Source organism: Hermetia illucens, chromosome 5 (genome assembly GCF_905115235.1).
Source record: "Hermetia illucens chromosome 5, iHerIll2.2.curated.20191125, whole genome shotgun sequence".
NCBI lineage: Eukaryota > Metazoa > Arthropoda > Insecta > Diptera > Stratiomyidae > Hermetia > Hermetia illucens.
Window position 1 is genome coordinate 48,086,282 of NC_051853.1, and position 23,416 is coordinate 48,109,697.

The window sequence follows — 23,416 nt, forward strand, 5'->3', positions numbered from 1 at the left end:
CTATAGTTAATAGGTATATTATAACCAACCAGTAAAGGAGCACAATAGTTCATCTAGGGCGCACTGCAACTTCCTTCAACGGTTTTACTACTATAAGAGAAGGATGTCCTACATTTCACATGCTGCGTACATTCCATGAATGGATGAACCACTTTCAAGGGCCAAAGGACGTAACCGTGTAATCGGCCCCTATCTGAAACTGAAGCTGTTGATGTTTTAATAACAAGGAAAATTTTGAAATTTGCAAGCTGGCATCCCACAATTTTCCGTCCTTTTTAATTGCCTCTTACGACAATTAGAGTATACTAATAGAGATGACACCTTGAAGTTTCTGCTCCACATTAAGGCCAATATTATACAATTTTATGCTTTGGAAAGTACTACATAGAGTGATAAGTCTGTGGACTGGAATATAAATTTCGGTCCAAGAAACAATTCCATGTTTTCAAATGATACGAACCTTCAGAAATTTCCTTGTAAAATTTGTCAGCAATGTGTTGACTGATTTCAAAGTGACACTCCTTTGGGGGCGTCACTTTGGTTGGGTCACTTGGAGTTTTTTGTGATTTTAATGGGGCAAGATACTGTTTAAATCAAAAAATGGCTTGAAAAGTATTAAAGGGTCTGGTCCTTCGCAGAAAATGATTTGTAAGTGATTCAGTAATTTGTACTTGTAACAGTACATGCACCAATGATACCGAACGTTGTGGAAGGACGAGGAAGGCCATCAGGTCACAATTTCAAGAAACGTCGACGAAATCCATTAAATTATTTTAAACAGGCGAAAAATGAAAGTGCATGAGATAGGCGACTTACTAAAGATGTGGGTAGATGTATGAATATTTTCATATGAAAAAAATTGTGCTCACTGATCGCCATATTTTCTATGAACCCATCGAAAACAACGAAGTGCAGATGGTTTTAAGCATTGCTTACAGCGTAATTTTAGAAAATTCGGAGGACTGTATATGATAACGGACGAGACGATTCAGTAAGGTCCAGTAAACAATCTAAGCAGTGGTTAGAACAAGGCGGAAACCCCTCCAAACCAAACGAAGGGGAAAAACACTGAAAGGCAGTACGTAGAGCCCTGCCTGATAAGTCTACCAGCCCGCTCAATCCCTCAATGTTTCTATGATCGGGAAACCAGACGAAGCTGACATTGAGCGTGCCATCCAAATTATTCAGTGCGTTTCTGCACTGCCTGCAGGATGTCGCCGATGAATACAGAGCCTTAATGGCCGCTTGGCTGTCGGTCAGAATGGCAACTTACGCTGGAGGCTTGGATCATGTCCCAGCAATCGATAGGCTTCCAGTATCGCCGCATACGCTGTCTGTATCTGAGAAAACCCCCGCACCGACTCCACAGACCATTTTTGATCCGCCGGTGAAGAATACTATGTTATACCCTTGCGACATGCTGCCAGCCTTCCACTCTGCCCTAGTTAGAAAGTCCACAGCAAAGTTCGGCTTGTGTGTAATGAAGGAGATTTGCATTTTCCAAATTGCTACCACTGGACATTGTTTAGATTCAAAATGGTATAAAAACAGAGACGAACTAATACCTGCGGCGAAAATCAAACTGAAAACGAAGAATGCTACAACCACCGGAACCCTACAGACACAGCTGAATTCGTTAGTAATATATATCACGTTTTCTGAAAAATATATAAAATATCCAACAATTTCAACTATAGAAAGATCCCTTAGAATGAAGATTCTCAAATAAAAGCGAAAATTATTTTAAACCAATTAAGGCAAGTTGATGTTATGAATCGGAAATCGCCTAAATAGTTGGTAACTGTTAATGTCATTGTAAATATTGAGGCAATTGTCGCTAAAAAACAATCTTAAATAGGAAACTTTTCACATACCTTGAGGGCATATTTCTGATAACTTTATCAGCGAGAAAACCGGCATGGCTGCATCGCTCAACAAAACGATCCAATACAATATAAGCGAGTGGAACGTCCAAGACAATGTCAGCCATATCGTCATATACTCTCTGGAAACCCTGTTGAAAATAGAAAGAAAGCAAAAAAGTAAATGAAATGTTCTACAATACACATTGTGCGTGTTTGAGACATGCATTCACTATTTGATGCACTTATTCATTTGATAATACACTTCACATGCAAAGATATTCACTTAAGGCTCTGGAAATGTATTGAATCCTCTAATCAAAAATAATCCCTATACGGCTAGTGGCTACATTTTCACAGTAAATATGAAGAAAGATTCAATTCCGCAATAAAAATACGTGCGGAACACACCGCTCCCGTTACAGTTTAATCAGTGAATTAATTTGCAGTTCCGAGGTAGAATGCCAGTCAAGCTCTAAAGCAATTTGCTGTACATAAAAAGGTAATTTGCAAAAACTGGGGTGTGCGGGCATCCAGCAGTTAGTTACGCGTAATTTCTAGTTATTTCAACTCGGTAGCAAATTAAAATACTTGAAATTGTGGCACTGAATTGAATTAGTGCGGTGATGATGAATTCAGAATGTTCGCTAGGCATCAAGCTACAATTTCCATATAATTCGATCCAACTGTTAATTATACTGACCTGCTCCATCATTGCTGGTGACACAATGCAAGCTTCGTCCAAAGATTTTAGGAGATCACAAATTGCTTCTTCAGCACTCTGACTGATTGACTCAAGTGCCATTACGACAGCCTAAATAAAAGAGAAATAAAAAGAAGTATAAGCGACGAAGTTCTCACAAAACCCAAAATAAAGGAAGACACAGTTTCCCTTGATAAGCTTCATATTAAGTGAGATTCCAGGCTTCATAAATTTTAACACACGGTAACTCGATGATATACTGAACAATTTTTGTTATAAACATGAAAACTGTGTCTTTCATGTTTTTGTTTAAAATGCATTCAACTGAGCTTTTTTTTAAATGAATTGTTTAATAATAAAGTGGGTAATTACTTCGTAAACCAGTTCATGTTGAAAATGCGGCACTTCCAACGCTCGGATGCAACGATGCGCTTCCTGCACATCACGAGATGAAAGATACTCCTTCAACAAGAGCGTCATTTGCTTGGTGATGAATTTAACCGGCCGCAATGGACCGCCCATTCCCCAAACATTATCCAGATGCGCCCAGCCATGCTTCATTGAAAGCAATGTATCGGCACGTTTGAGCGCGACTAGAGCGTGCTCGTTGAGTGTATCAACTTCATCAGGGCGCGTTACATATTTTGGCGGAATACAATCATCAGCCACTGCCCGAGCCAGAAAGTTACCTATGAAATTTACGAGAGAAAGTAATTATTCCAAGCCTGAACTTTACACATATCATAACCACGGCAAATTCAATTCTAACATGTTTAGTAAACTCAGCATAAAATTAATTTAATTCAAATGCGAATGCAATCCAACGCAACATTAAGACCATATTCACAATGGAATTGCCAACGTGTCCCGTTTCGCTCCACTTACCTAGTAACGTCGCTGCTTCCGGGGTATCTAGTATTAAATCAGGAAGATTTTCCAAAAGAATGCCGAATCCTTTTTCGATGTCCCTGCCAGTTATCACACGTCCATACAAATCGGATATGAGTAAAGAAGTCATTTCGCGTTGCGAATCTTTATGGTCGAAAGATATCTCAACTGCGACACTGGTGACGTAAGGCCTCAAATTGCCTGTTAGTATCTCGTCCAATCCAACCGCAACTTCGTGGGTATGGCCGTGTTCATAATACTCTAAAATTATTGGCTCAGCTAACTTAAAGAATTCTTCCGGTGTCATCTCGGGAATGACTTCTTTCAACTCGATGTTTTTGTCATTGCATTCACTATCGTAGTTGGGGTCATTCTGATCTTCATAAGTTTCTTCCAGTAGCTCAGAACCGGGTAGACCCCATACTCCTTTACCACCAGCTCCGCCCTTCTTTGGTAAGCCACGTCCGTAACCATTTCGTGAACGCCGACTATTTTTCCATCTTCTCTGCGGCACTACATAGCTTGTAATGCCATTCACATGAGGATGTGGCACACCCTCTCGGCTGTTTTGTTTACTTAAGCGCTTTGCGCGCTTCTTGATCCTCTCAGTTCCTTCTGGTGGGAGTGGCTTTTTGATGCCATCCAATGAGGATGTCGAGGCATTGCTCACAGTACCATTAAGTTCACGTTCCACCGAACTATCGCGAGATTCAACGTCATTTGGTCGATTTTCAACATCCATGATGCCTGCTACGGGAGTTGTTGAAGATCAACTAAAACCCTGGCTGTTGTAACCGAACGACCGAAAATTCGGTGACTGTTACTCCTTTCACAGGGCTTTGGTGAATATTGTCTGCAAAAGAAATTTTTTCGATTATGAAAGTTGTATTGTTTAAAAAAAGATTGTGGAAAATAAGGCGTTAAATACAAGATATAATTGAAACATATTCGTCAGTACCATAGTAACGGCTGAATTAGATGTAAATATTGTAAAAATTGCGAACTTTTACTGAAAGATTCCGAATTTTTGCATAAATCCAATCAACTGCGTAACTCCTCACACTTTGTATGTCTAAAGGCAGATGATTGAGACTTTTGCGTGATAGATGCCGGGCATGATAATGATATGGACTGATTACAGTTTAGAGTAGATTTATTATTTATTCCCTGATTAACATCTGTATTTGGTTGTTACTAAGTGTCATCTATTGCGACCGTTCGTTTTAGGACCCGTTAGAATTCCAATACACTACGAATCAACGGAATGTATCAAGTCACCCTCAATCCGTCCCATAATCTGTTTATGTATCAAATTTTTTGAACCCAGAGACATTGAGAATAAAGACCAAATGCACTTTTTATCCCATTCGTACTAATTGGGCACAGTGCAGCTCACATAACTAGTAAAGGAAAAGACAGTCTTTTATTTTGTAAAAGCAATTTTTTACCGTTGACACAAGGTTCAAATTAGACCTCGACAATGGTAACTTTGAATTAATTTGTTTATCAAATTTGTGCTTGGTCGCGAATCGTCGGCTTCTAGGCACACCCTCAATCAGATGAACAACCGATCGTCTGAAATAAAGAATCAACCAATCTTCCCCTAAAACGATCGACCGAGCAATCTGGGCTTCTGCGCACAATATCAAAGGGCCTGGCTGCACTTCCCTGTATGCAAATAGGACAACGTACCCTTGATCATTTCATAACACTACATATATGAATATTTCCATTTGGTCTGAGCGGGCTTTTATGAAAAATGCATTTAATTGCGGGTTAACCTAGAATTGTACACGGCTTCAAATGTATACAATGGTATTATTAAATAGGCTTTGGGATTGCGGGAAATGTAAGGTCGACGGGTTTAGTGTAAGGGTTTAAAAAGAAAGTTAATATGATCATTCAAAAGAACGTTTAAAGGGGGTTGATTTTTAATAACGGGAAGGAACACAAGGCTTTGGAAATTTGATGAAGAAGATCATAAAAAGTGCTGTGTAGTATGAAAAGGGAAATGCTGCGAGTAATCAATTTCGCCGCCAGCTCGGCACAAGAAAGTAAAGAAACAAAGAAGAAAAAGAAGCTTGAAACGCGTTGCCGCCCGAATACTTCCGAAGGTTCATTATGAAGCAATTCCTAGTCAAAAATTCGACAAATATCATTGAAAACCCATTGAATTCATATGATATGGCTGCGGGTGACTTCGAAGCACACGTTTTTATTCGATAGAAGAGATAAAAGCCGAATCTCACAAATGTGTGCACAATATTTTAACGATTGAATTATCCGTTGGCCAAAGTTTGTTATTTAGGAAGGGCTTTCTTTGAGGGTGATGCAATGAGTTTGATTGAATACTTGTAGAAAATATTTTGTTTCATTGGCCATTTCCCGATATTTTTGACAAATGACATCTTCAATGATCTACACTTTGATCCGATTTCTGTTTGCGGTTGGATGCACTTCATCACTACTTCTTCAAAAGAGAACGTTTATTTAACTCAGCGAGATGCGGTTTCCTACCCAACTGTCTTATACAATTACGAGCAATATCGGAGGCCAGTGAGTAAGTGACTTATCTGGAGACCGCCATGAACACTTCGCTCTAGCACTGAAACGTGTAAACGGCACTTTCCGCTAATTCTTATTGTTCGTTACTAGTCAATTGTACAGAAAGAGAAATGTTATAATCTATCCATAAAGTTCCTTATCGTCTTCGATTTTATAACGCTCTCCAGCCTCAAATCCAGAAACTCTGCCTTAAATGAACTGCTCTAACACGTTTCAAGACGCTGATCCAATTGGATTATGGCGCCAACGATTTTTATTATAGACTGCAGTGTCGAAATTTATCTCCACAACCGCTAGTCGCCTCAGGCAATTATATACCCGTCTGATAGTAATAGTTTTCTCGATGAAACAGAGGTAAACCTTCTTTCAAGTTCTTTTCGTCTCACTTTCCATTCCGAGGAATCTTACCCGCATTTGAGAGACATTCTCATACCTTTATGTCGCCAGTCAAAATTAGTGCAATCCTGTCGTTTTTGAAAACTAATATCCGATCCCGTGATCTTAGAGCGTCCTTGACCTCGTCACTGCAAAAACTATCACAAACGCCTTTGTGATAGCAGTTGGCTTAGATTAAAAGAAATGTTTTTCGTGTTATGTTGCCTGTTTTTTTGGAAATCACGTTCGAAAATAAACGACAGACTTATGGTTCCTAGAGTGACGATGTTTCAAAAAAGATAAACTCGGACGTAAGGTTGCTGATCAAAGGCTACCACTTCTAATGTGGATAAGTTTACTGTTATGGCCAGCAGGCGGAATATTCACCTAACCAGCTCCTGACATCCGAGCGAAATCAATAAATTTCGGCTCAAACTAGTTTCGGTTACTCCCACCCAAAAGACGATTTCGAAGTCCCAATTTATTTAATAACACTGCTGTCTTTTTGTTAAGGCCACAAAACGAAAAGAAACGAATGCAATGGGCACTTACACATCAAGTATCCACAAAAAAACTTTTAAAAGGCTCTTTGGAGTGACGAATTGATTGAATTAGAACTATTTGATTCGACGCAGCGCTGAAGAAAATATAATGCTAGATTGTGTGATCCTAACCAGCCATACCAGCCTACCCATGGAAAAAAAAAGACATAGAAGGGGAGTTGAAAACATGGTATGGCCTCCGCAGAGTCCCTATCTCAAACTCTTAGGGCTTGTGAGAAGAGCTCGATCGGAATGGTTGTGGTCGTTGTATTCATTCATATCAGGGTATGTAGAAGGCTTTACAAAAAAGTGAAAGAATATCTTAGAAGAGAGAATAAATAGATAAAGGTAAATCTTGATTATTTTTTTTTTCAGATTTTGATTAGAACTATCGATAATGACGTATATTTTGATGTGATGTAATGTCACAATATTTACAAATCTTCGCCAAGGAGTTGCTTTTCGCTTGTTAACAATAGAAGATTAAATCCTTCTTAGTCTAATCATTAAAGCTTTCAACCTCTGAATTTTGCCAGTCAAAACCGATTGACATGAAATTTGGGGTGGGGGTAAAGGTGGCATAAGAAATAAGTTATATAACCTCGTTGTGCGACTCCTCCGGAAGTGTGGAATTTTTTTCTTTCGATTAAATGGTCGATTTAAAACAAAAAATGTTTAGTGAAAAATTTTCGTACAAGTAGTAGTTTTCGAGTTATTCATGTCAAACATCGACATTTTTCCATGGAAAAAAGCAACGCTTTTTCACAAATAACTCGAAAACCATGCATTTCATGTAAAAAAAAGAATGGACCTGTTGTTTTCGTATGTGCTTGTCAATCAATTTCCGTCATTTTGTTCGCAGGACAAAAGTGGGGCAGCATTTGATGCATTGCCTCTGTCCTGACCCAAGTTGTCATTTCCCATCGTAATTCCGCCCAATGCTGACATGATGACATCATCATTTCCACTTCTATGGTCTTTCCAATTTTCGGTCGCTTTGAATTCTCTTACCAAATGTAGTCTCCTAAAGTATGTTTTTTAAGATTTTGTGTTAAACAAAACCTTTTTAAAATCGATTTACTGGCTGTCTGTCACACGCATTTTTCTCAGAAACAGTTATATTGACACCAAATGTCATAGGAAGGTGAGAATTGTGAACGCTCACGCATAGAGTGAATTACATCGTTCTACGTGAAATTTAGGGATCCCTCTATACATGCAAAAGGGGCGTTTAAATTTTTCACCGACCTATTCTTTGGACCTATCCAATCGAAAAATTTGAAAAAAATCAAGAAGGTGCCACTATATTCTGTACATCCCCTCCACAACGATATCTGTTCAAATAAAGTTAATAACAGTACATTACTATAATTGACGGCAAAACCCCCTTATGTTCAGGATCATGATCATGCAGTAATATGGGCTATAATATAAAGCATGATCCCACCAAGTTTGGTAAAAATCGCACCATTACTAACAAAGTTATAATAGGTCAAGGTTTCCGTATCAGTGCAAATTCTAAAACTTTGAATGTCAGTAGCACGCGGAATTGAATATTCTGACATAATTTATGCACAGACAATACGTGCTAGGATCCCGCTTCCCCGACTTGTTTGGCTCATGATGGCTTCTAACAACTTGAAATCATATACTTGTTTTTTTTGTTGAATTTGTTGTTTGGTTCTAAGATTTTTCAAAGCCTAGATCAAATTGGATTGTTGTTCTACCGATTATCTGTTCTCTGCATGTTGACATTACCACTTTCAGATGTCTTCTGGAACAGCGCTGCCATTCGTACTGTTTGATATTGCTTCTTGAGATATCGATTTATCTAAGTCATATGAGAGTGGGTTCTACTCTAACATATTGTACTGAAAGAACCAATTTGCATTTTAGCCCACTAGGTGTCCTTATTCTCTGCAACAGTCAACTTCAAAAAGTGTATTTACATTCCATCACATTGAAATGATTACCTTGATTCATTCGCACCCTTTTTCTTATCTCCAACCATGTGACAAGCATAACCTTAACCAACATGCGTAAATATCGTCGCCTCGATAAAATTCAACAATAGACAAACATCCATAAAAAGACAGACTAAATGACAGCCACTCGCTTGCCAAAAGAAACATTCTCTGAAGCACATGTTGTTGCGTAACACAGGTCCCAGCCACTTCGTTTATTTTTAATAATTCATTATTCCATAAACACCCGCGGAGTGGCGATCAAATTCTAGTATGTGTTTATCTCAAAATCCCCACGAATATCTACAGCAAAGTTGTTTATATCTACATAGTGTGTACGAGATTGGTGTCGGGGCCCATCATCGTGTAGGTTAGAAACTTTCGGAAGTATATTGAGTAAATTATGATCATCATATTTGGAAACCGGCTTCTGTCCGGGCTAGAAATGGATTATGATGTGTCTATTTTCTGCAGTTTCGAGTGATGCTAGCCGAACCGGTTGAATGGAAATTCACAAACATTATCCTTGAAGTGTATCACACTAAGCTTGGATCTAGCACTCAATAAAGCAGCGCAATTTAATGGTTGTTCGTTGCTTCAAGGTTACAGCACCCTACATGAAACCCAGTTGGAGTGCGACGACGTGCCCACAGTCAAATCGAGAGCAAGACTCGGAACTGATAACGCTAAAAACACAATGATGAGGACTGTAAATCTCCAACTTCTAAAGCAACAATATATTAGGTAAATATGCGATAGGAGTCCCCAACAAATATACAAATGGAAAGCACACCACGAAGCGCTACGAATTTGTGGAATTGCGTCTTATCAGAAATAAAAGCCAAGTTGATCTCTACGAAAATATAAACAGCAGCAAATGTTGAATTCGCTTTGGAGAACAGTCAGATCGGTTGATGAATTTTTTGTAAACTGGCTGCGAGTCAGCGATTCGGAACCTTTAAATAGACTCCAGGATCGTTATGGAGCTAGTTGATTGTGTCTGTACTAATGGATCAGAATACGAAATCAAGTTTGGAAATTCTTCTCCTTGATTGCATGACATTGCACAAAAACTCAGGACTAGACCATGGAAAAAACAAATATACATTTCTAGAAGAATTCAGAAGAAAACCAGTCGGGAAACCGAAAGCTGCGCGCTTCATTATTTCTTTTATAAAAAGATTTGAGTGGACGTTTGTCCCATTAGTACCTAGCACGTAATATATACATATATTATGTGAGAATATCCACTTTCGCACTATTGTATGACCCCCGCCCCCCCCCCTCCACCCTAAAATTCAAAGAAAATGATGTTATCCACTATATGTAGTAGCGTTCAGTTCCCACCCTTTCCTTAAATTTGGTGTCAATCGATATAACCGTTTCCGAGAAAAAAAAAAACGTATGACAGGCAGAGACAGACAGTAAACCGATTTCAATAAGATTTTGTTTTACACAAAACTTTAAACAAGTCGGGAAACCGGAAGTTCAGCGCTTCAAGTACGAAAGGTTTTGTGTATTTCTTTTATAAAGAGATTTGAGTGTTCATTTCTCCCATTAGTATGTAGCACGTAATATATGAATATATGGATTGGGGAAAAAGAAATGTCGTATTTTGTCAATAGATGGCGACACTTAAACATGTTTTGTGTTGTACATATCGCATCGGGTCATACTATACGACAGTCTGTGCTACAGGTGTCTCTTTGACAGTATTGTGATCGTACGTTCCAGTCTCAAGTTATAACGCATCAAAAATGGAGTCCACCAAGCAAGAAATTCGTCATATTTTACTACCTGAGAGGTAAACGAAGGCGGCCGAAAAAAATTGTGAAGTTTATGGGGCCAATACTGTAACGATTCGCGCGGGACACCGTCGGTTCGATAGATTTCGTTCTGGTGTAGTGGATGTCGATACTGGTAGGCGAATCGTCGTAGAAACCGATAAAATCGTCGAAATAATCTAAGTTCGATTGGCCAGGAACTGGGTATTGATCATAAAATCGTTTGGAACCATTTGAAGAAGATTGGATTCCAAAAAAAGTTGGATGTTTGGGTGCCACACCAGTTGACGCAAAAAAATCTCTTGGGCCGAATCAACGCCTGCGATGCACTGCTGAAACGGATCGAATTCGACCCATTTTTGAAGCGGATGGTGACTGGTGATGAAAAGTGGATCACCTACGACTACTCAATTTCCCCCAAAATATGATAATATACTATTATTAACTTAATTTGAACGGATATCGATATGGAGAGTATTTTGAGGCCTCGGCACCATATAGAGGCAGCTTCATGATTTTTTTCAGATTGTTCGGTTAGGTAGTTTCTGAGAATGGATCCGTTAAAGAAATCATCATTTTCGACCCCTCCCACTCCCCGCCTTTCTAATAAATCTCAAAGCTAAAAGTGGCTTCGAAAAGTACTAATCGAGACCTTTCATTTGATACCCCCCATGACCATATTCGGTGAAAAAATTTTTTACACTCCCCTTTTATATGTATGGGGACCCCCCCCCCAAATCTCAACGTAGAAGGATATCACTCACTGCATGTCTGGGCGTCCACAGTTCCCACCATTTCCCCAAATTTTGTGCTAATCTAGCTGTTTCTGAAAAAAGTGCATGTGACAGACAGACAGACATTGAACCGATTTTAATAAGGTTTTGTTTTGGAAACAAAACCTTAAAAATGGTGGTCGAGCCGGCCCAAGCCGGGACGACCGGGAAGGTTTTGCTGTGTGTTTGGTGGGATTGGAAGGGAATCAACCGTTATGAGCTGCTCAGCTATGGCCAGACCCTGAATTCGGTCTTCCATTGTGAGCAACTCGACCGTTTGAAGCAGGCGATTGATCAGAAGCGGCCAGCATTGGTCAATAGGAATGGTGTTGTGTACCATCAGGGCAACGCTCGGCCTCATACATCTTTGATGACCCGCCAGAAGCAACGGGAGCTCGGATGAGATGTGCTATCCCACTGTATAGTCTGGACCTAGCACCAAGTGATTACCACCTTTTTCGGGCCATGCAAAACGTTGGCCTCAAGAGGCTTGCGAAAACTGGCTGTTTGATTTTTTTGCAAATAAGGAGTGGGGGTTTTACAAGGGGGGATAATGAAGTTGCCTTCTAAATGGCAAATTTGCGAACAAAAAGGCGCATATTTGACTTAAAACAGATAATTCTAAATACGTTAAATAAAGCGTCAAATTTCGATCACAAACACGACATTTATTTTTCCCCAACCCAATATTATGAGAAAATATCCACTTAAGTGATATTGACATTCATAGTCTTGAATTTGCACAGAAGCGACAGCTTTGACCTAGTATAACTTTGTTATTAACGGTGCGATTTTCACCAAATTTGGCAAGATCATGCTCTATGCTGCAGCTTGCATTGTTGCAATTTCGTGATCCTAGGGTGAACTTAAGAGAAGTTTTCAAGTCAATTACTAAAAATTATAGTAAGGTACTATTATTAACTTTATTTGAACCGATATCGATATGGAGGGTATTTCGGAGCCTAGGCACCATACAGTGGCAGCCGCTTGATCTTTCTCAGATTTTTCGGTTGAGTAGCTTCTAAGGATGGGTTGAATGAATGAATGTTGAATGATCACTTTCAACCTCCCGCGCTCCCCACCTTTCCGGCCGGTACCGGCTTTCAAAAGTACTAATTGAGACCTTTAATTTGATATCCCACATGACTATATTTGATGAAAAAAAAATGTAGACCCCCTTTTGCATGTATGGCGTCCCCCCCTAAATTCGACGTAAAAGGAGGTAACTCACTATATGCGTGAGCGTTCACAGTTCCCATCTTGCTATGAAATTTGGTGTCAATCGCTACAACCGTCCCCGAGGAAAATGCGCGTGACGGACAAACTGACAGACAGACAGTAAACCGTGTTTACACAAAACCTTAAAAAGAGCATTTCATATGAGGAGCTGATTCCTCTTTACACATTTATTTATCCTTTGCACTGAACTGTAACATGGACTACCCACACAATTTTTTTTTGCATGAGACTGTTCAAATTTCATTATGATCACAGTTAATGCGCTGCGGAGTAGGGACAAGCACAATGCAAACAAAAGCTATCGTGATATAAACAGGATTTGAACCCGGAGCACGAGGTTAAGAGGCTGACACACAACTACCTCGGTCATCGCACCAAACCAAAAATGCCGATACACTTTCGTTTTGAATTATTGATTTCAAATAATTGAGAGGTTATTGAACAAACACTTCCCATGCTACTGAAACTCTTTTTATTGATCTACCTTTTCAAAAGAAATTGAAGCCTTACAAAAGCAAACATTCAAACTTCCGAATCTTTTCATAAATATTCGAAATTCCGAGCCTAGGGGCACATCTACCGGTTGCTGAATAGTTTTAAAATAGATTGAGTACCACCGACACGAGAAAATTTTGTCGAAAATTTCACAATCCTATAACAGAATGAAAACAATAATTTTTCTTTATCTTTTGTTGTTGTTTACATTCTACAATTCTAAATTATTTCACAAATACATTGAGTCATATAGATAGGTGCCCGCTCCACAAAGTCACTCGGGAAAAAGTGAAATCGTGAAAACTAGAATTCACATGAATCTTATCTACTATTTCGCGTGTATTTGTACATTTTCAGATTGAACGTTGGATGAAATAATTGCTTCGCGTGGTGGTGATTATGTAACAGATCAGTGACCTACAAAGTGAAAATAGAAGCAACAAAATAAATGGGCGTACTTCGACATTTTAAAGCACGGAATATCTATGGGAGAAATAAATGCAGTTTACAAAGGCAAAAGAACATACAAATCGAGCATTACTTCGTAGGAATATCAAAGCTATTTCACTGTAATCCACCCAACCTTAGGGGAGTGGGTCCTTCAATTGGTCCTGAAGATATTTTGGAACCAATTTTCAAAGATAAGAAGTAAGGACAAGTCGCGAAGCCAAGCAAACTGAAGGCAATTTCGGCTGAAAATACTACCATTTTGTATTGAGCACCATCTTAAGAGATCATAAGCGTGAAATTCAGATAGAAAATGTTTGTTTCACTCGTGAAAAGAAGGCTTATCGCCTGTAATGGCATGGAAATTCACAGGGAAAAAATTAACTTTATTGGTAAAATCAAGATATTGCCTATATCATAGATACAAAGATACCATGAAAATATTTGCCTCAGGGACATCCATTTTGAACCATTGGAAAATGGACATTTCCTAAGTAATATCCTTTTTACGGGTAATCAATCAGTCTTTCTCTTCCTCATATGTATTAGGTTGTTGCAAATGAAATGTCGGATTTTTCAATGAAGTTAGTTATGATTTTAATGTTTAAAACTGCCGCAAGGTGACTCTCGTGGTATGGGATAATTGAGTATAAATAGTCGTTCGTTCGATCAAGGAGTCATTTCAGTTTCAATCGTCATTGAAGTTCCAAGTAAAACTCAAAGAAAAAAGCATGGAAGGGAGTCAAAAACGTCTACTTTTTCTATATGAATTTCACAACGCAGCGGAGGCAACCAGAAACATTTGCAGAGCATTTGGAGCTGACGCAGCAAACGAACGAACGACACAGCGGTGGTTCGAAAAATTCCGATCAGGCGACATGACCCTCCAAAGTGAACCTCGTGGACACCCAGGACCATCGATCGACAACGACGAGTTGCGTTTGATAGTGGAATCTGATCCCCGATCATCGATTCGTGACATTGCAGAGAAAATAGGCGTACACTATTCGACAGTATCTCGGCACTTACAACAGCTTGGAAAGGTGAAGAAGCTTGATAAGTGGGTTCCGCATGAACTCAACGAGCAAAACATGGCGCTGCGAATGGAAATATCCAGTTCTCTACTCAACCGCAACAGGAACAATCCCTTTTTGCGCAGAATAGTGACATGCGATGAAAAGTGGATATTGTACGACAACCGTCGCAGATCAGCGCAATGACTAGATGCCGATCAGCCTCCACAACACATGCCAAAACCGAGCCTTCACCCGAAGAAGGTAACTGTTTGGTGGTCTGCATCTGGAATTATTCATTATTCGTTTTTGGAGCGTGGTGAAACAATTAATGCAGAGAAATATTGTGCCCAACTTGATGAAATGCACGAGAAATTACGTGTTCAGCGGCCTAGATTGATTAACAGAGATGGAGTGATACTGCTCCATGATAACGCCCGACCTCATGTTTCCAGAATGACGGTCCAAAAATTAAATGAATTACGATATGAGACTCTTCCTCATCCACCATATTCACCCGACCTCTCGCCAACCGACTACCACTTTTTTAAGCATTTGGATCACTTTTTGGCGGGGAAACAATTCAGCAATGAAGTAGCTGTCAAAAGTGCCTATGAAGAATTTCTTAGCTCTAGAAACCCAGACTTTTACGAAACTGGAATAAATGCCCTTGTATCTCGTTGGGAGAAGTGCATTGAAGCTGCTGGTTCTTATTTTGACTAATAAAATTAATTTTCATAAAAGTTATAGTTTTTTGAAATTTTACTCAAATATCCGACATTTCATTTGCAACAACCTAATATATTGGTTTACAACAAATTGCAATCTCAATTGATTCCGACTTTTGTGTGTCTGGATGCCTAACCGGTTTCAGTACGTAATCGCTTCTTCATAAAAACGGAGGATTGTATTCCAGGCCATCGAAAATTTACAAGAAACACTTTCAAAGGTAGAGCCAGACCAAGGGGCAATATCACACTTGTTGCGAAATTTCAAAAATTGAAGTTCAATTCAGAAGATAGGCCCCAAAAAAGAAGACCTTCAAATATTGATGACATAGGGGTGTGACCTAAGTGATGGAGAATCCATTGATAAATACGCAAGAGGTGAGAATATTACACCCAGCAATCGATAAAGGCATTACAAATCCTAATTCTGCGTTGAAATTAAATTAATCGAAAAGAACTTGGCGCACGACGATGGGTGAAGTTCAGCCTGGTTGCCTGTTCGCCTTTAAATAAATAATAATAACAATTTCCCCACATAAGAAACACCCGAAGCCTTTCAACCCGAAACTGTTCTCTTTTCCTATATTAAGGTCTTTTATCAGCATATTTCAGCGACTACTTGTTTCTGTTCTTCAATGCTTAAATTCGGTTGGGAAAAGAAATAAAAAATTATCCTATTAATACGCCGTACGTATCGAACGGGTCATTAAACCCTCATTTACTTTTTCCACCTGATTGGGTCATATAAAGTCTCTGCGATTTTTTGCACTAAGTGAGATATCGGAAGATATACGCTATTTTACTAAAAACACTACAAAAACACGCCGAGAAATTTGTAAAGTATACGATGAGAATGCTGGTCGGTCAATTACTTGACAAATCGATGAAAGAATAAAATTGCTTGAGTAAAACCGGCATCAAGAAAACTATACACAGGAGATTCAACTCTCAGCACATTCTATTAAATTTTATAGAGACAGAAAAGTCTTGCACACGCTCGACTGCGACGGGAATTGCCCGAGCAAAATTCCGCGCATAAGGGCTGGTGTTAGTGCCGTGTATGTGATGCAGAACATTGGTGTGCGCTCATGTAATTGCGAGCACAGTACATCTAATAAGTTGCACTCAATGCACCGGACTTACGAATATATTGGGGAAGCTTATTCGTACACAAGATAGGCGCTAAACCAAATGTAGATACTGCTAGATGTTTGGGCCTATGACATGTGCACATGCTTCTCCAATGCATTCGCAACTCCGGGACCATTGAATGTGGGTACTGGCTATTAGATCTACTTTAGTTGCGGCTGCATCTTTCATAACACTAGATATTGCACAGCTGTTTATAGCTTGAAACATCCCAGTGGGAACCAAAGGGCTTCCTTAACGATTCATTTCCGATTATTGTTAATGAATCTTAATGAAATCAGTGAGCGAATGATGCTCGAAAATTGTAAAGTGGACGAGTAAGGAGTCAAAAGGCACACATTTAAAGTGAGACAGAACTCATTTTCCGAAACTACCCAGCCCAAAAATCTGAGAAAAATCAAGGGGTGTTCTTGTTTTGTATCTGTTGTAGGTTAGTTTCTTCACATATGCTAATAATATTGAACTCCTAGTGTGAAGTGTATGAGGTTGATTGCGCTCCCTGTACAGACCGAATGCTGCTGAGCAGCTAGCCGATATCCTTTCCAATATAAGGCGGATGTAACAGCGGTGCAAGAGTTGCGGTGAACAAGGACCGGCTTTCTGGAGAAGAGCCACTACACGATATATTATAGTGGCCATCCAGTATAACATGTGCTCCTCTGCGTACTTCTCAGCCTTGATGAATATCAGAGCATATAGACTCGGATCACTGCCAACGAGATGCTCGAATAACAACACCACCCAGAATCCCCTCTGACAATCAGGAGAGAGTTAACACTGAAGCCATCCACAGCACAACACTCCACAACATCTATAAGGGGGAAATTGATGCTGCACCGTAATCAACAGAGGTCCTGGAGATGAAGCATCAACAAATGATCTTCACAACCATCTGAAAAACGTTATCATTGATACGGTCACAAACATAATTGGCCCCAGCCGCAAGAGGAGTCGGAACGGCTGGTTTGACGATGAATGTAAGCTAGCAACGGAACGGAAGAATGCCGCATACCGTCGAGCGGTGAAGCGACTTCACAGATGGGAAAAGGAAGCCTATGAGAACCAACAAATCGGTGAACTCGGAAAAGTACAGGGAGCAACTGTACCAAGCGCGGAAGTTTTACCAACAAATCAGCAGGATGAAGCCTTATGCAACTCGATGCTCATACTGCCGCAACAAGGAGGGAAATCTAAAAATTTCCCACAGAAGAGAGGATCTTAATGAACAATCAGACGACGGACAAATACTGCCACCACCAAGTATAGAAGAAACAGTCCGTGCAATTCATCGGCTAAAAAATCATAAGTCGCCAGGAGCCGATGGAATTACAGCAGAATCGGTTAAATATGTAGGCGACCGATTACACGAAGTGGTTCACCAACTTATGCTTAAGGTGTGGGACAGCGAATCAATGCCTGATGACTGACGAGGTAGAGGTGTCACATTGCTGAGTACCATCTATAAGATATCTTGCTAGGTCGGCTAGCCCCATACATCCAGATAACGGTACACTATAGTACACTGTAGGAGGCAATGTGGTCAGCATTGCGTTCGCCCGAGATTATTACCCTGATTTGACTCAGGTACTCATTCAGAGTTGAGTCGACTGGTATCCGACGTCAAATAACGACACAAATCCCACTGCTACCAGTGAGATTTGAACCGCGACCTTCTGTACGACAGCCTTGTGCTCTAACCACTCAGCTATCCGGACAATGGAAATGACATTCCTAATTGGCACTTGCAATTCAATTAGCCCTTCCACAGTTCTCAAAACGAATTCATGTAAGTTAATTATATTCACAAGTAACAGCCGAAAACGAAAAGCGCGGGTGGACCCAACTTTGCTGACCTGTACCTTCATTGTACATTGAAACTGCGTGCGGTCCGCGACTTCTCTACTCCGTCTTCCGCACGCATCGTAATTGAGTTTGGATCTAATAAACCTGGTATGTGACATTTTACTTGTTTAACACTGTTAATTTCCGAACGACTCCGAATATCAAAAAATCGCTTTGCCCATATATTCTACATTATATTTAGATACAATTGATGGCAAAAAAAAATCGATTCCTCAGATACGACACACGAGATGACCCCCTTAAATAATCTAGAGGGACGTATTCAAACGTATTCTTGGGAGAAAAACAGAAAACGTTATGTCAGTCGAGAATTTCCGAGTTTTCTGAAGAATGTAATGTACATAGTATAGCCATAAGTTCTGTCAGTCGATGCGTATAGCGAGAAATGTTAGGCCGCCGGAACTGGTAACACTGCACTACGGATAGTACCTAATCCTCACTTCCGTCTGACTTTTAGGTTCCGAAGTTCAGTAGCGAGTGAACGACGACACGATGAAGTTCATTAACGACAAAAGAGTGGTGATTATTGCGTTTCACCAATGTGGGAATATGCCGAACAAGATTTATAGTTTGTTAAAAAAGCTGCCAGCAAACGAAAGATTCGTCCTTAGGACATAAGCTGATGTGGAAAGCCAAAATTGGCGTTTCAATTCGAAGTATGAGTCATATTTTATGAGATTTCGGTCTCGGTGCGTACCGGCGGCGCGTTAGCCACATGTTAACGCCAAAACTGAAGGAAATACGGTGAACTTATTATTATTATTCTGTTAAAGGAAAGTCGCACCGCGTCCTTGAAGAACTATTGTGCCCCTTTTACTGGTTATAGTGTACCTATTGATCATAGTATCTCAAGCAGGCCTATAACCGTTAGGAACTTTAGTATGTTCCCTAGTTCCAGATCTTTCAGCTTTGCATCTGGTATTAAGTGTTCTCCCAGATGCCTCGACCTATTTTGCACAAGTGTCGGACACTGTCCCAGGACGTGTATAGAGGTTTCGTCCTCTTCCTCACAAAACCTGCAGGCAGTGTCCTTAGATATCTTTTGCTTCCCTAGGTGATAGTTCAGCCGACAATGACCAGTTAGAATTCTCACTATGATTCGGAAGTTCTTTTTGGCGAGATTTAAGCAAGCCTTTGTGCGCATGGGTTCGTATCCCCCAATAAGCACCCTGGCCTGCTCCATTCCTGGTAGGCCCGCCCAAAATAGTTCCCTCAACCGTTCCTCTTCATTTCTTAGTAATAGCCATGAAACCGTTTCCGATTCCACAGAAGGGTTCTGGTCCGTGTAAAGACGTCCCTGCTCCCTTCTTGGCTAGTTCGTCCGCTGCCTCGTTGCCTTCCAACCCAACATGGCCTGGAACCCAAAGTATCCAGACCTTGTTGGTCGAGCCGAGTGCATTCAGTCTCTCAAGGCATTCCCACACCAGCTATCGGAAAGAATAGCTATGTTTTGCCCCTGTAGGCGGTGAACTTGGTGTACTGCTCTTCTGCAACGGTTCCTCGGTAAAAAAAAATTGCAAAATTCTATTTTCTGATGAAAAAATTTTTACCATCGAGGAAAAATTCAACCGACGAAATGATCGAGTATATGCTCACAATTGCTAGGAAGTCAAAGAAAATACTCAGCGAATCCAATGTCGTCACCATGACTTCTGTCATGGTATGATGGGGCGTCTCATCTCACGGCGTAACTGATATTTATTTCTACGAGGTCGGCGTCAAAACCAATGCGAGATTGTACGAAAAAATGTTAGAGGATGTAGTCGAATCTTTATTCGCTGGAAAACCATGGAGCTTCCAGCAGGACTTGACCCCCGCTCACAAAGCCAACGTAGTTCAACAGTGGTTATCGGCGCATGTTCCTGGATTCATAACCACGGATGAGTGGGCCTCAGGCAGCCCAGATTTGAATCTTTTGGGCTAACTTAGAGGAGACTGCCTGCGATCGAACTTACACCAATTTGGAGAATTTGATAGCCAGCATCGCGCGTGCAGCTCGAGAAATGCCGCTTTATATCGTGCGTGAAGCGATCGATGCATGGCCTCACAGACTTCGGGCCTGAATAACTGTTAGCGGCGACCATTTTAAATATTTTTTTCTTCGTTTGAAAGCTCTATGTTTCCCTTTTGTAATGTACTTTTCGATTGATTTGGTTTATTACTTCGTGAGAAATAATTTTGTTTGACTGACAGAACTTATGGCTATATTGAATAAATCTTTAGTTTAAGTTCTGCCTGGGAAAGAATGAAATAAAAATTTTGTCATATCTTTAGAAAGTGCATTTATTTGCTTACAAACCTGACCTTGGACAGAATTTCTTCAAAAAATTATATTATTCCTCTTTATGGACGAACATCCCTCTTGCCCGGATAAAAATTGTTCGGCGGTTGGTGTCCGACTATGAGAGATTTCATAGTATGTTCTTGGGACTCAGGAGATAAAAACAACCCTTAAACACCAAGCATTGGTCACGCCGAAATCAAGGACTGCTGTTAAGCAAATTCGACAAGAACTCGAGCAGTTTCTTCAGATTTGCCAAAGCTCTAAGGATTTTCACATTACTCTGATGCAACCCTTATTTAATTGTAAATAGGTCAGTTCCGAACCCCAAAAAGCACTGAGAAATGTACAGCCCGGAGGTTAGATTGCTGGTCGCTGGCTGGTGGCGGACCAGGACAGTAACAATTTCCAATACGAGTAATTAATGGACCAAAGTCAAATCTTCCAGAACAGAAATTTCACCATCTCAAATTGGATTGCCTCCCACGTTTCTTACTGTAAATTTATGACCAATTCCGAGCAGACGCCCCTTTCCCTTGCAGTGCACCCCTGTTTACCGCTCAAAGGAATTTTCCACTAAGCAAGAGATGTCCCACCGAGAAACGCGCCCAAAATACAGGAATTACTTAACGACCACATCCACGGCGCGTCAAAGTCCATTCCAAGAAAACTTTCGATTTCATTTTGAAATTGCGCCAACATGATCCGCGCCCCAAATGTGGCAATAGCGAATTGCGTTGTTTTTGTTTTGCTTCTGAGCGCCGCGATCTGTTGACGTGGAAGACCGGTCGGTTGTTTGCCCGGTGCCAGACGACGCACGCACACATACCCAATGTGCATCGTCCCCTGCTCGCGAAATGCACTTGAATTTTCCGATTGCAATTTGGAGCGTGAAGCCGTCGCGGCTCAATGCAAATGGCGAAACGATTCCTGTCGGAATGGACGCCGATTCGGGCGAAACCATGGCAGCGCCGCAATCAGTTTCGCACGGAAGCGTCCGTGCGACAGCAGAGAAGGCAGTAGGGCAGTGCGGTCCTCTGGCGGCCTTGAATCCGGGCCGTTCCAACGAAATCTGCTTCCGTTGCATCCAACTCAGAAGCGCTGGCAGAATCCTGACCCACCCTGGCGCCGGGGGACAGCCCCGGGGAGGCAGTCAGCACACCCGTCCACATGCACCATGTGATGGAAACCAAAAATGCTGGAAAATTCGGCGACGCGCCGCTGCTGTTATTGTTTTCGTTCGCCTGCACGTATGCCACTCCTCGCACGCACACACTCGCCGCCGACTTGTTTTGACTCGGAAAATGAAAACAACTTCGCTTCGTTTCGCTCTGACTTACCTGCAGGCGCTGCTCCCTCTCGTTCCTTCGGCAACTGTGCACTATCCACACGCAACTCTCGCTCCTGCGGATGCACTAGTTTCGAGTCGCGCTCGATATCGTCCCTGAGGCTGTCCTCCTCGCTCACTTGTCACTCTTTCACTCTGGCCCGTGGAACGCTAATTGCGTATTGGGAAAAATTTTGTTCCAACTGAAATGGGATCGCGGACTTTTCGCCGGATTTCCGGGCAATTTGCAGCAGCTCAGCGGCGGCTCGGCGCAAAACGGGACTGTCGCTCGCGGCTCTCGTCTACGCTGCGGGTCAGCTGCGCTGTTTCGCCCTGAGGCCGAGGAAGTTCCACTGCGATCCGCACACGCGGTTTTCACCAGGCTCACGGCCGCTCGGGTCTCGATTCGGGAGCTGTTTCACGGGGCAACGGGATGACTGCGAACACGGGCACCGGGTTTCCGACACTTTAGGAAAATTATTCGCAATCGACACGGATTTTTCGCGGAGATAACCACAAACCGTCTTCTTCGCACGGACACAAGTCATCAACAGAACGTGGACGTGACGAGCTGAACGCGATGAAGTGTGCGCGGCCGAAACACGCACACACCCAGGGCGAACCGGCTTACAGGCGGATGTAGTGGTGGCCCGGTGCTTAATGGCTGTGTGTGCGTGATGTGTTTACCAACGGCCAGTCCAATTAGGGCTGCCAAAGTGCCAGAAGATGATGTAAAATTGCATAATATTTCCCGAATTTGTCGAGCAACCCAAACAGGGTTGAGCTGAGTCTCAAAGATTTGTGTTTGTGATTGTTGGGTACTCCAAAGTCTATCCCCTTTGCCTCTTGTATTTAGTCAATCTTCAATTGAAATGTTTGGTAACTTTAGCTTCGCAGATCGATGTCTGCCATTTTACCGGCAGCATATTTTCTAACCAAAATCGCTTCTATTCTACAATTTACCCGACTTTGAATGGATAGAAGAAGGCAGCATGTACAAAGTGAAAGTTGGTCTGAAGCTCAACTAACATCGCAGCCGCGCCATCTGTTTTTCAAATGTGTAATGAAACGTGTAAATAACTTGGGTCACGTTTACAGTTTTTTACAGTATGTCATGAAAATATAGGATATCACATAAACTCACAAGTTTTGGTTTACTTTGATGTTTAGCGTGTGACAGATGGTGCATTACATTTTGAAGTTAAATATCTCGAAAGTCAAATTACATTGCTAAGGTTTTGTGTAAAACAAAACCTTATTAAAATCGATTCAATGTTCGTATGACTGTGCGTCTGTCTGTCACACGCACTTTTCTCCTAAACGGCTAAACCGATCCGAACAAAATTTGGTGGACAGATGGGAACAATGAAATCCCACGCATACAGCGAGTGACATAAATTTAGGTGGGGTTTGAAGGG

At 41.1% G+C, this 23,416-nt stretch overlaps 1 protein-coding gene across 1 annotated transcript in view; it reads right to left on the reverse strand.

Annotated features, from left to right (window-relative positions):
- LOC119656615 (programmed cell death protein 4) overlaps positions 1 to 22,577 on the reverse strand; it is a 46,832-nt gene extending 24,255 nt beyond the window's left edge. The window contains exons 1-5 of the mRNA XM_038063055.1: positions 22,012 to 22,577; positions 3,451 to 4,306; positions 2,938 to 3,254; positions 2,566 to 2,676; positions 1,875 to 2,014 (exon numbers count right to left, since the gene is read on the reverse strand). Of these exons, the coding sequence (XP_037918983.1) occupies positions 1,875 to 2,014; positions 2,566 to 2,676; positions 2,938 to 3,254; positions 3,451 to 4,195 (1,313 nt within the window). The 5' untranslated portion in view covers positions 4,196 to 4,306; positions 22,012 to 22,577. The remainder of the gene's footprint in view (positions 1 to 1,874; positions 2,015 to 2,565; positions 2,677 to 2,937; positions 3,255 to 3,450; positions 4,307 to 22,011) is intronic.
- Positions 22,578 to 23,416: the final 839 nt, after the last annotated feature.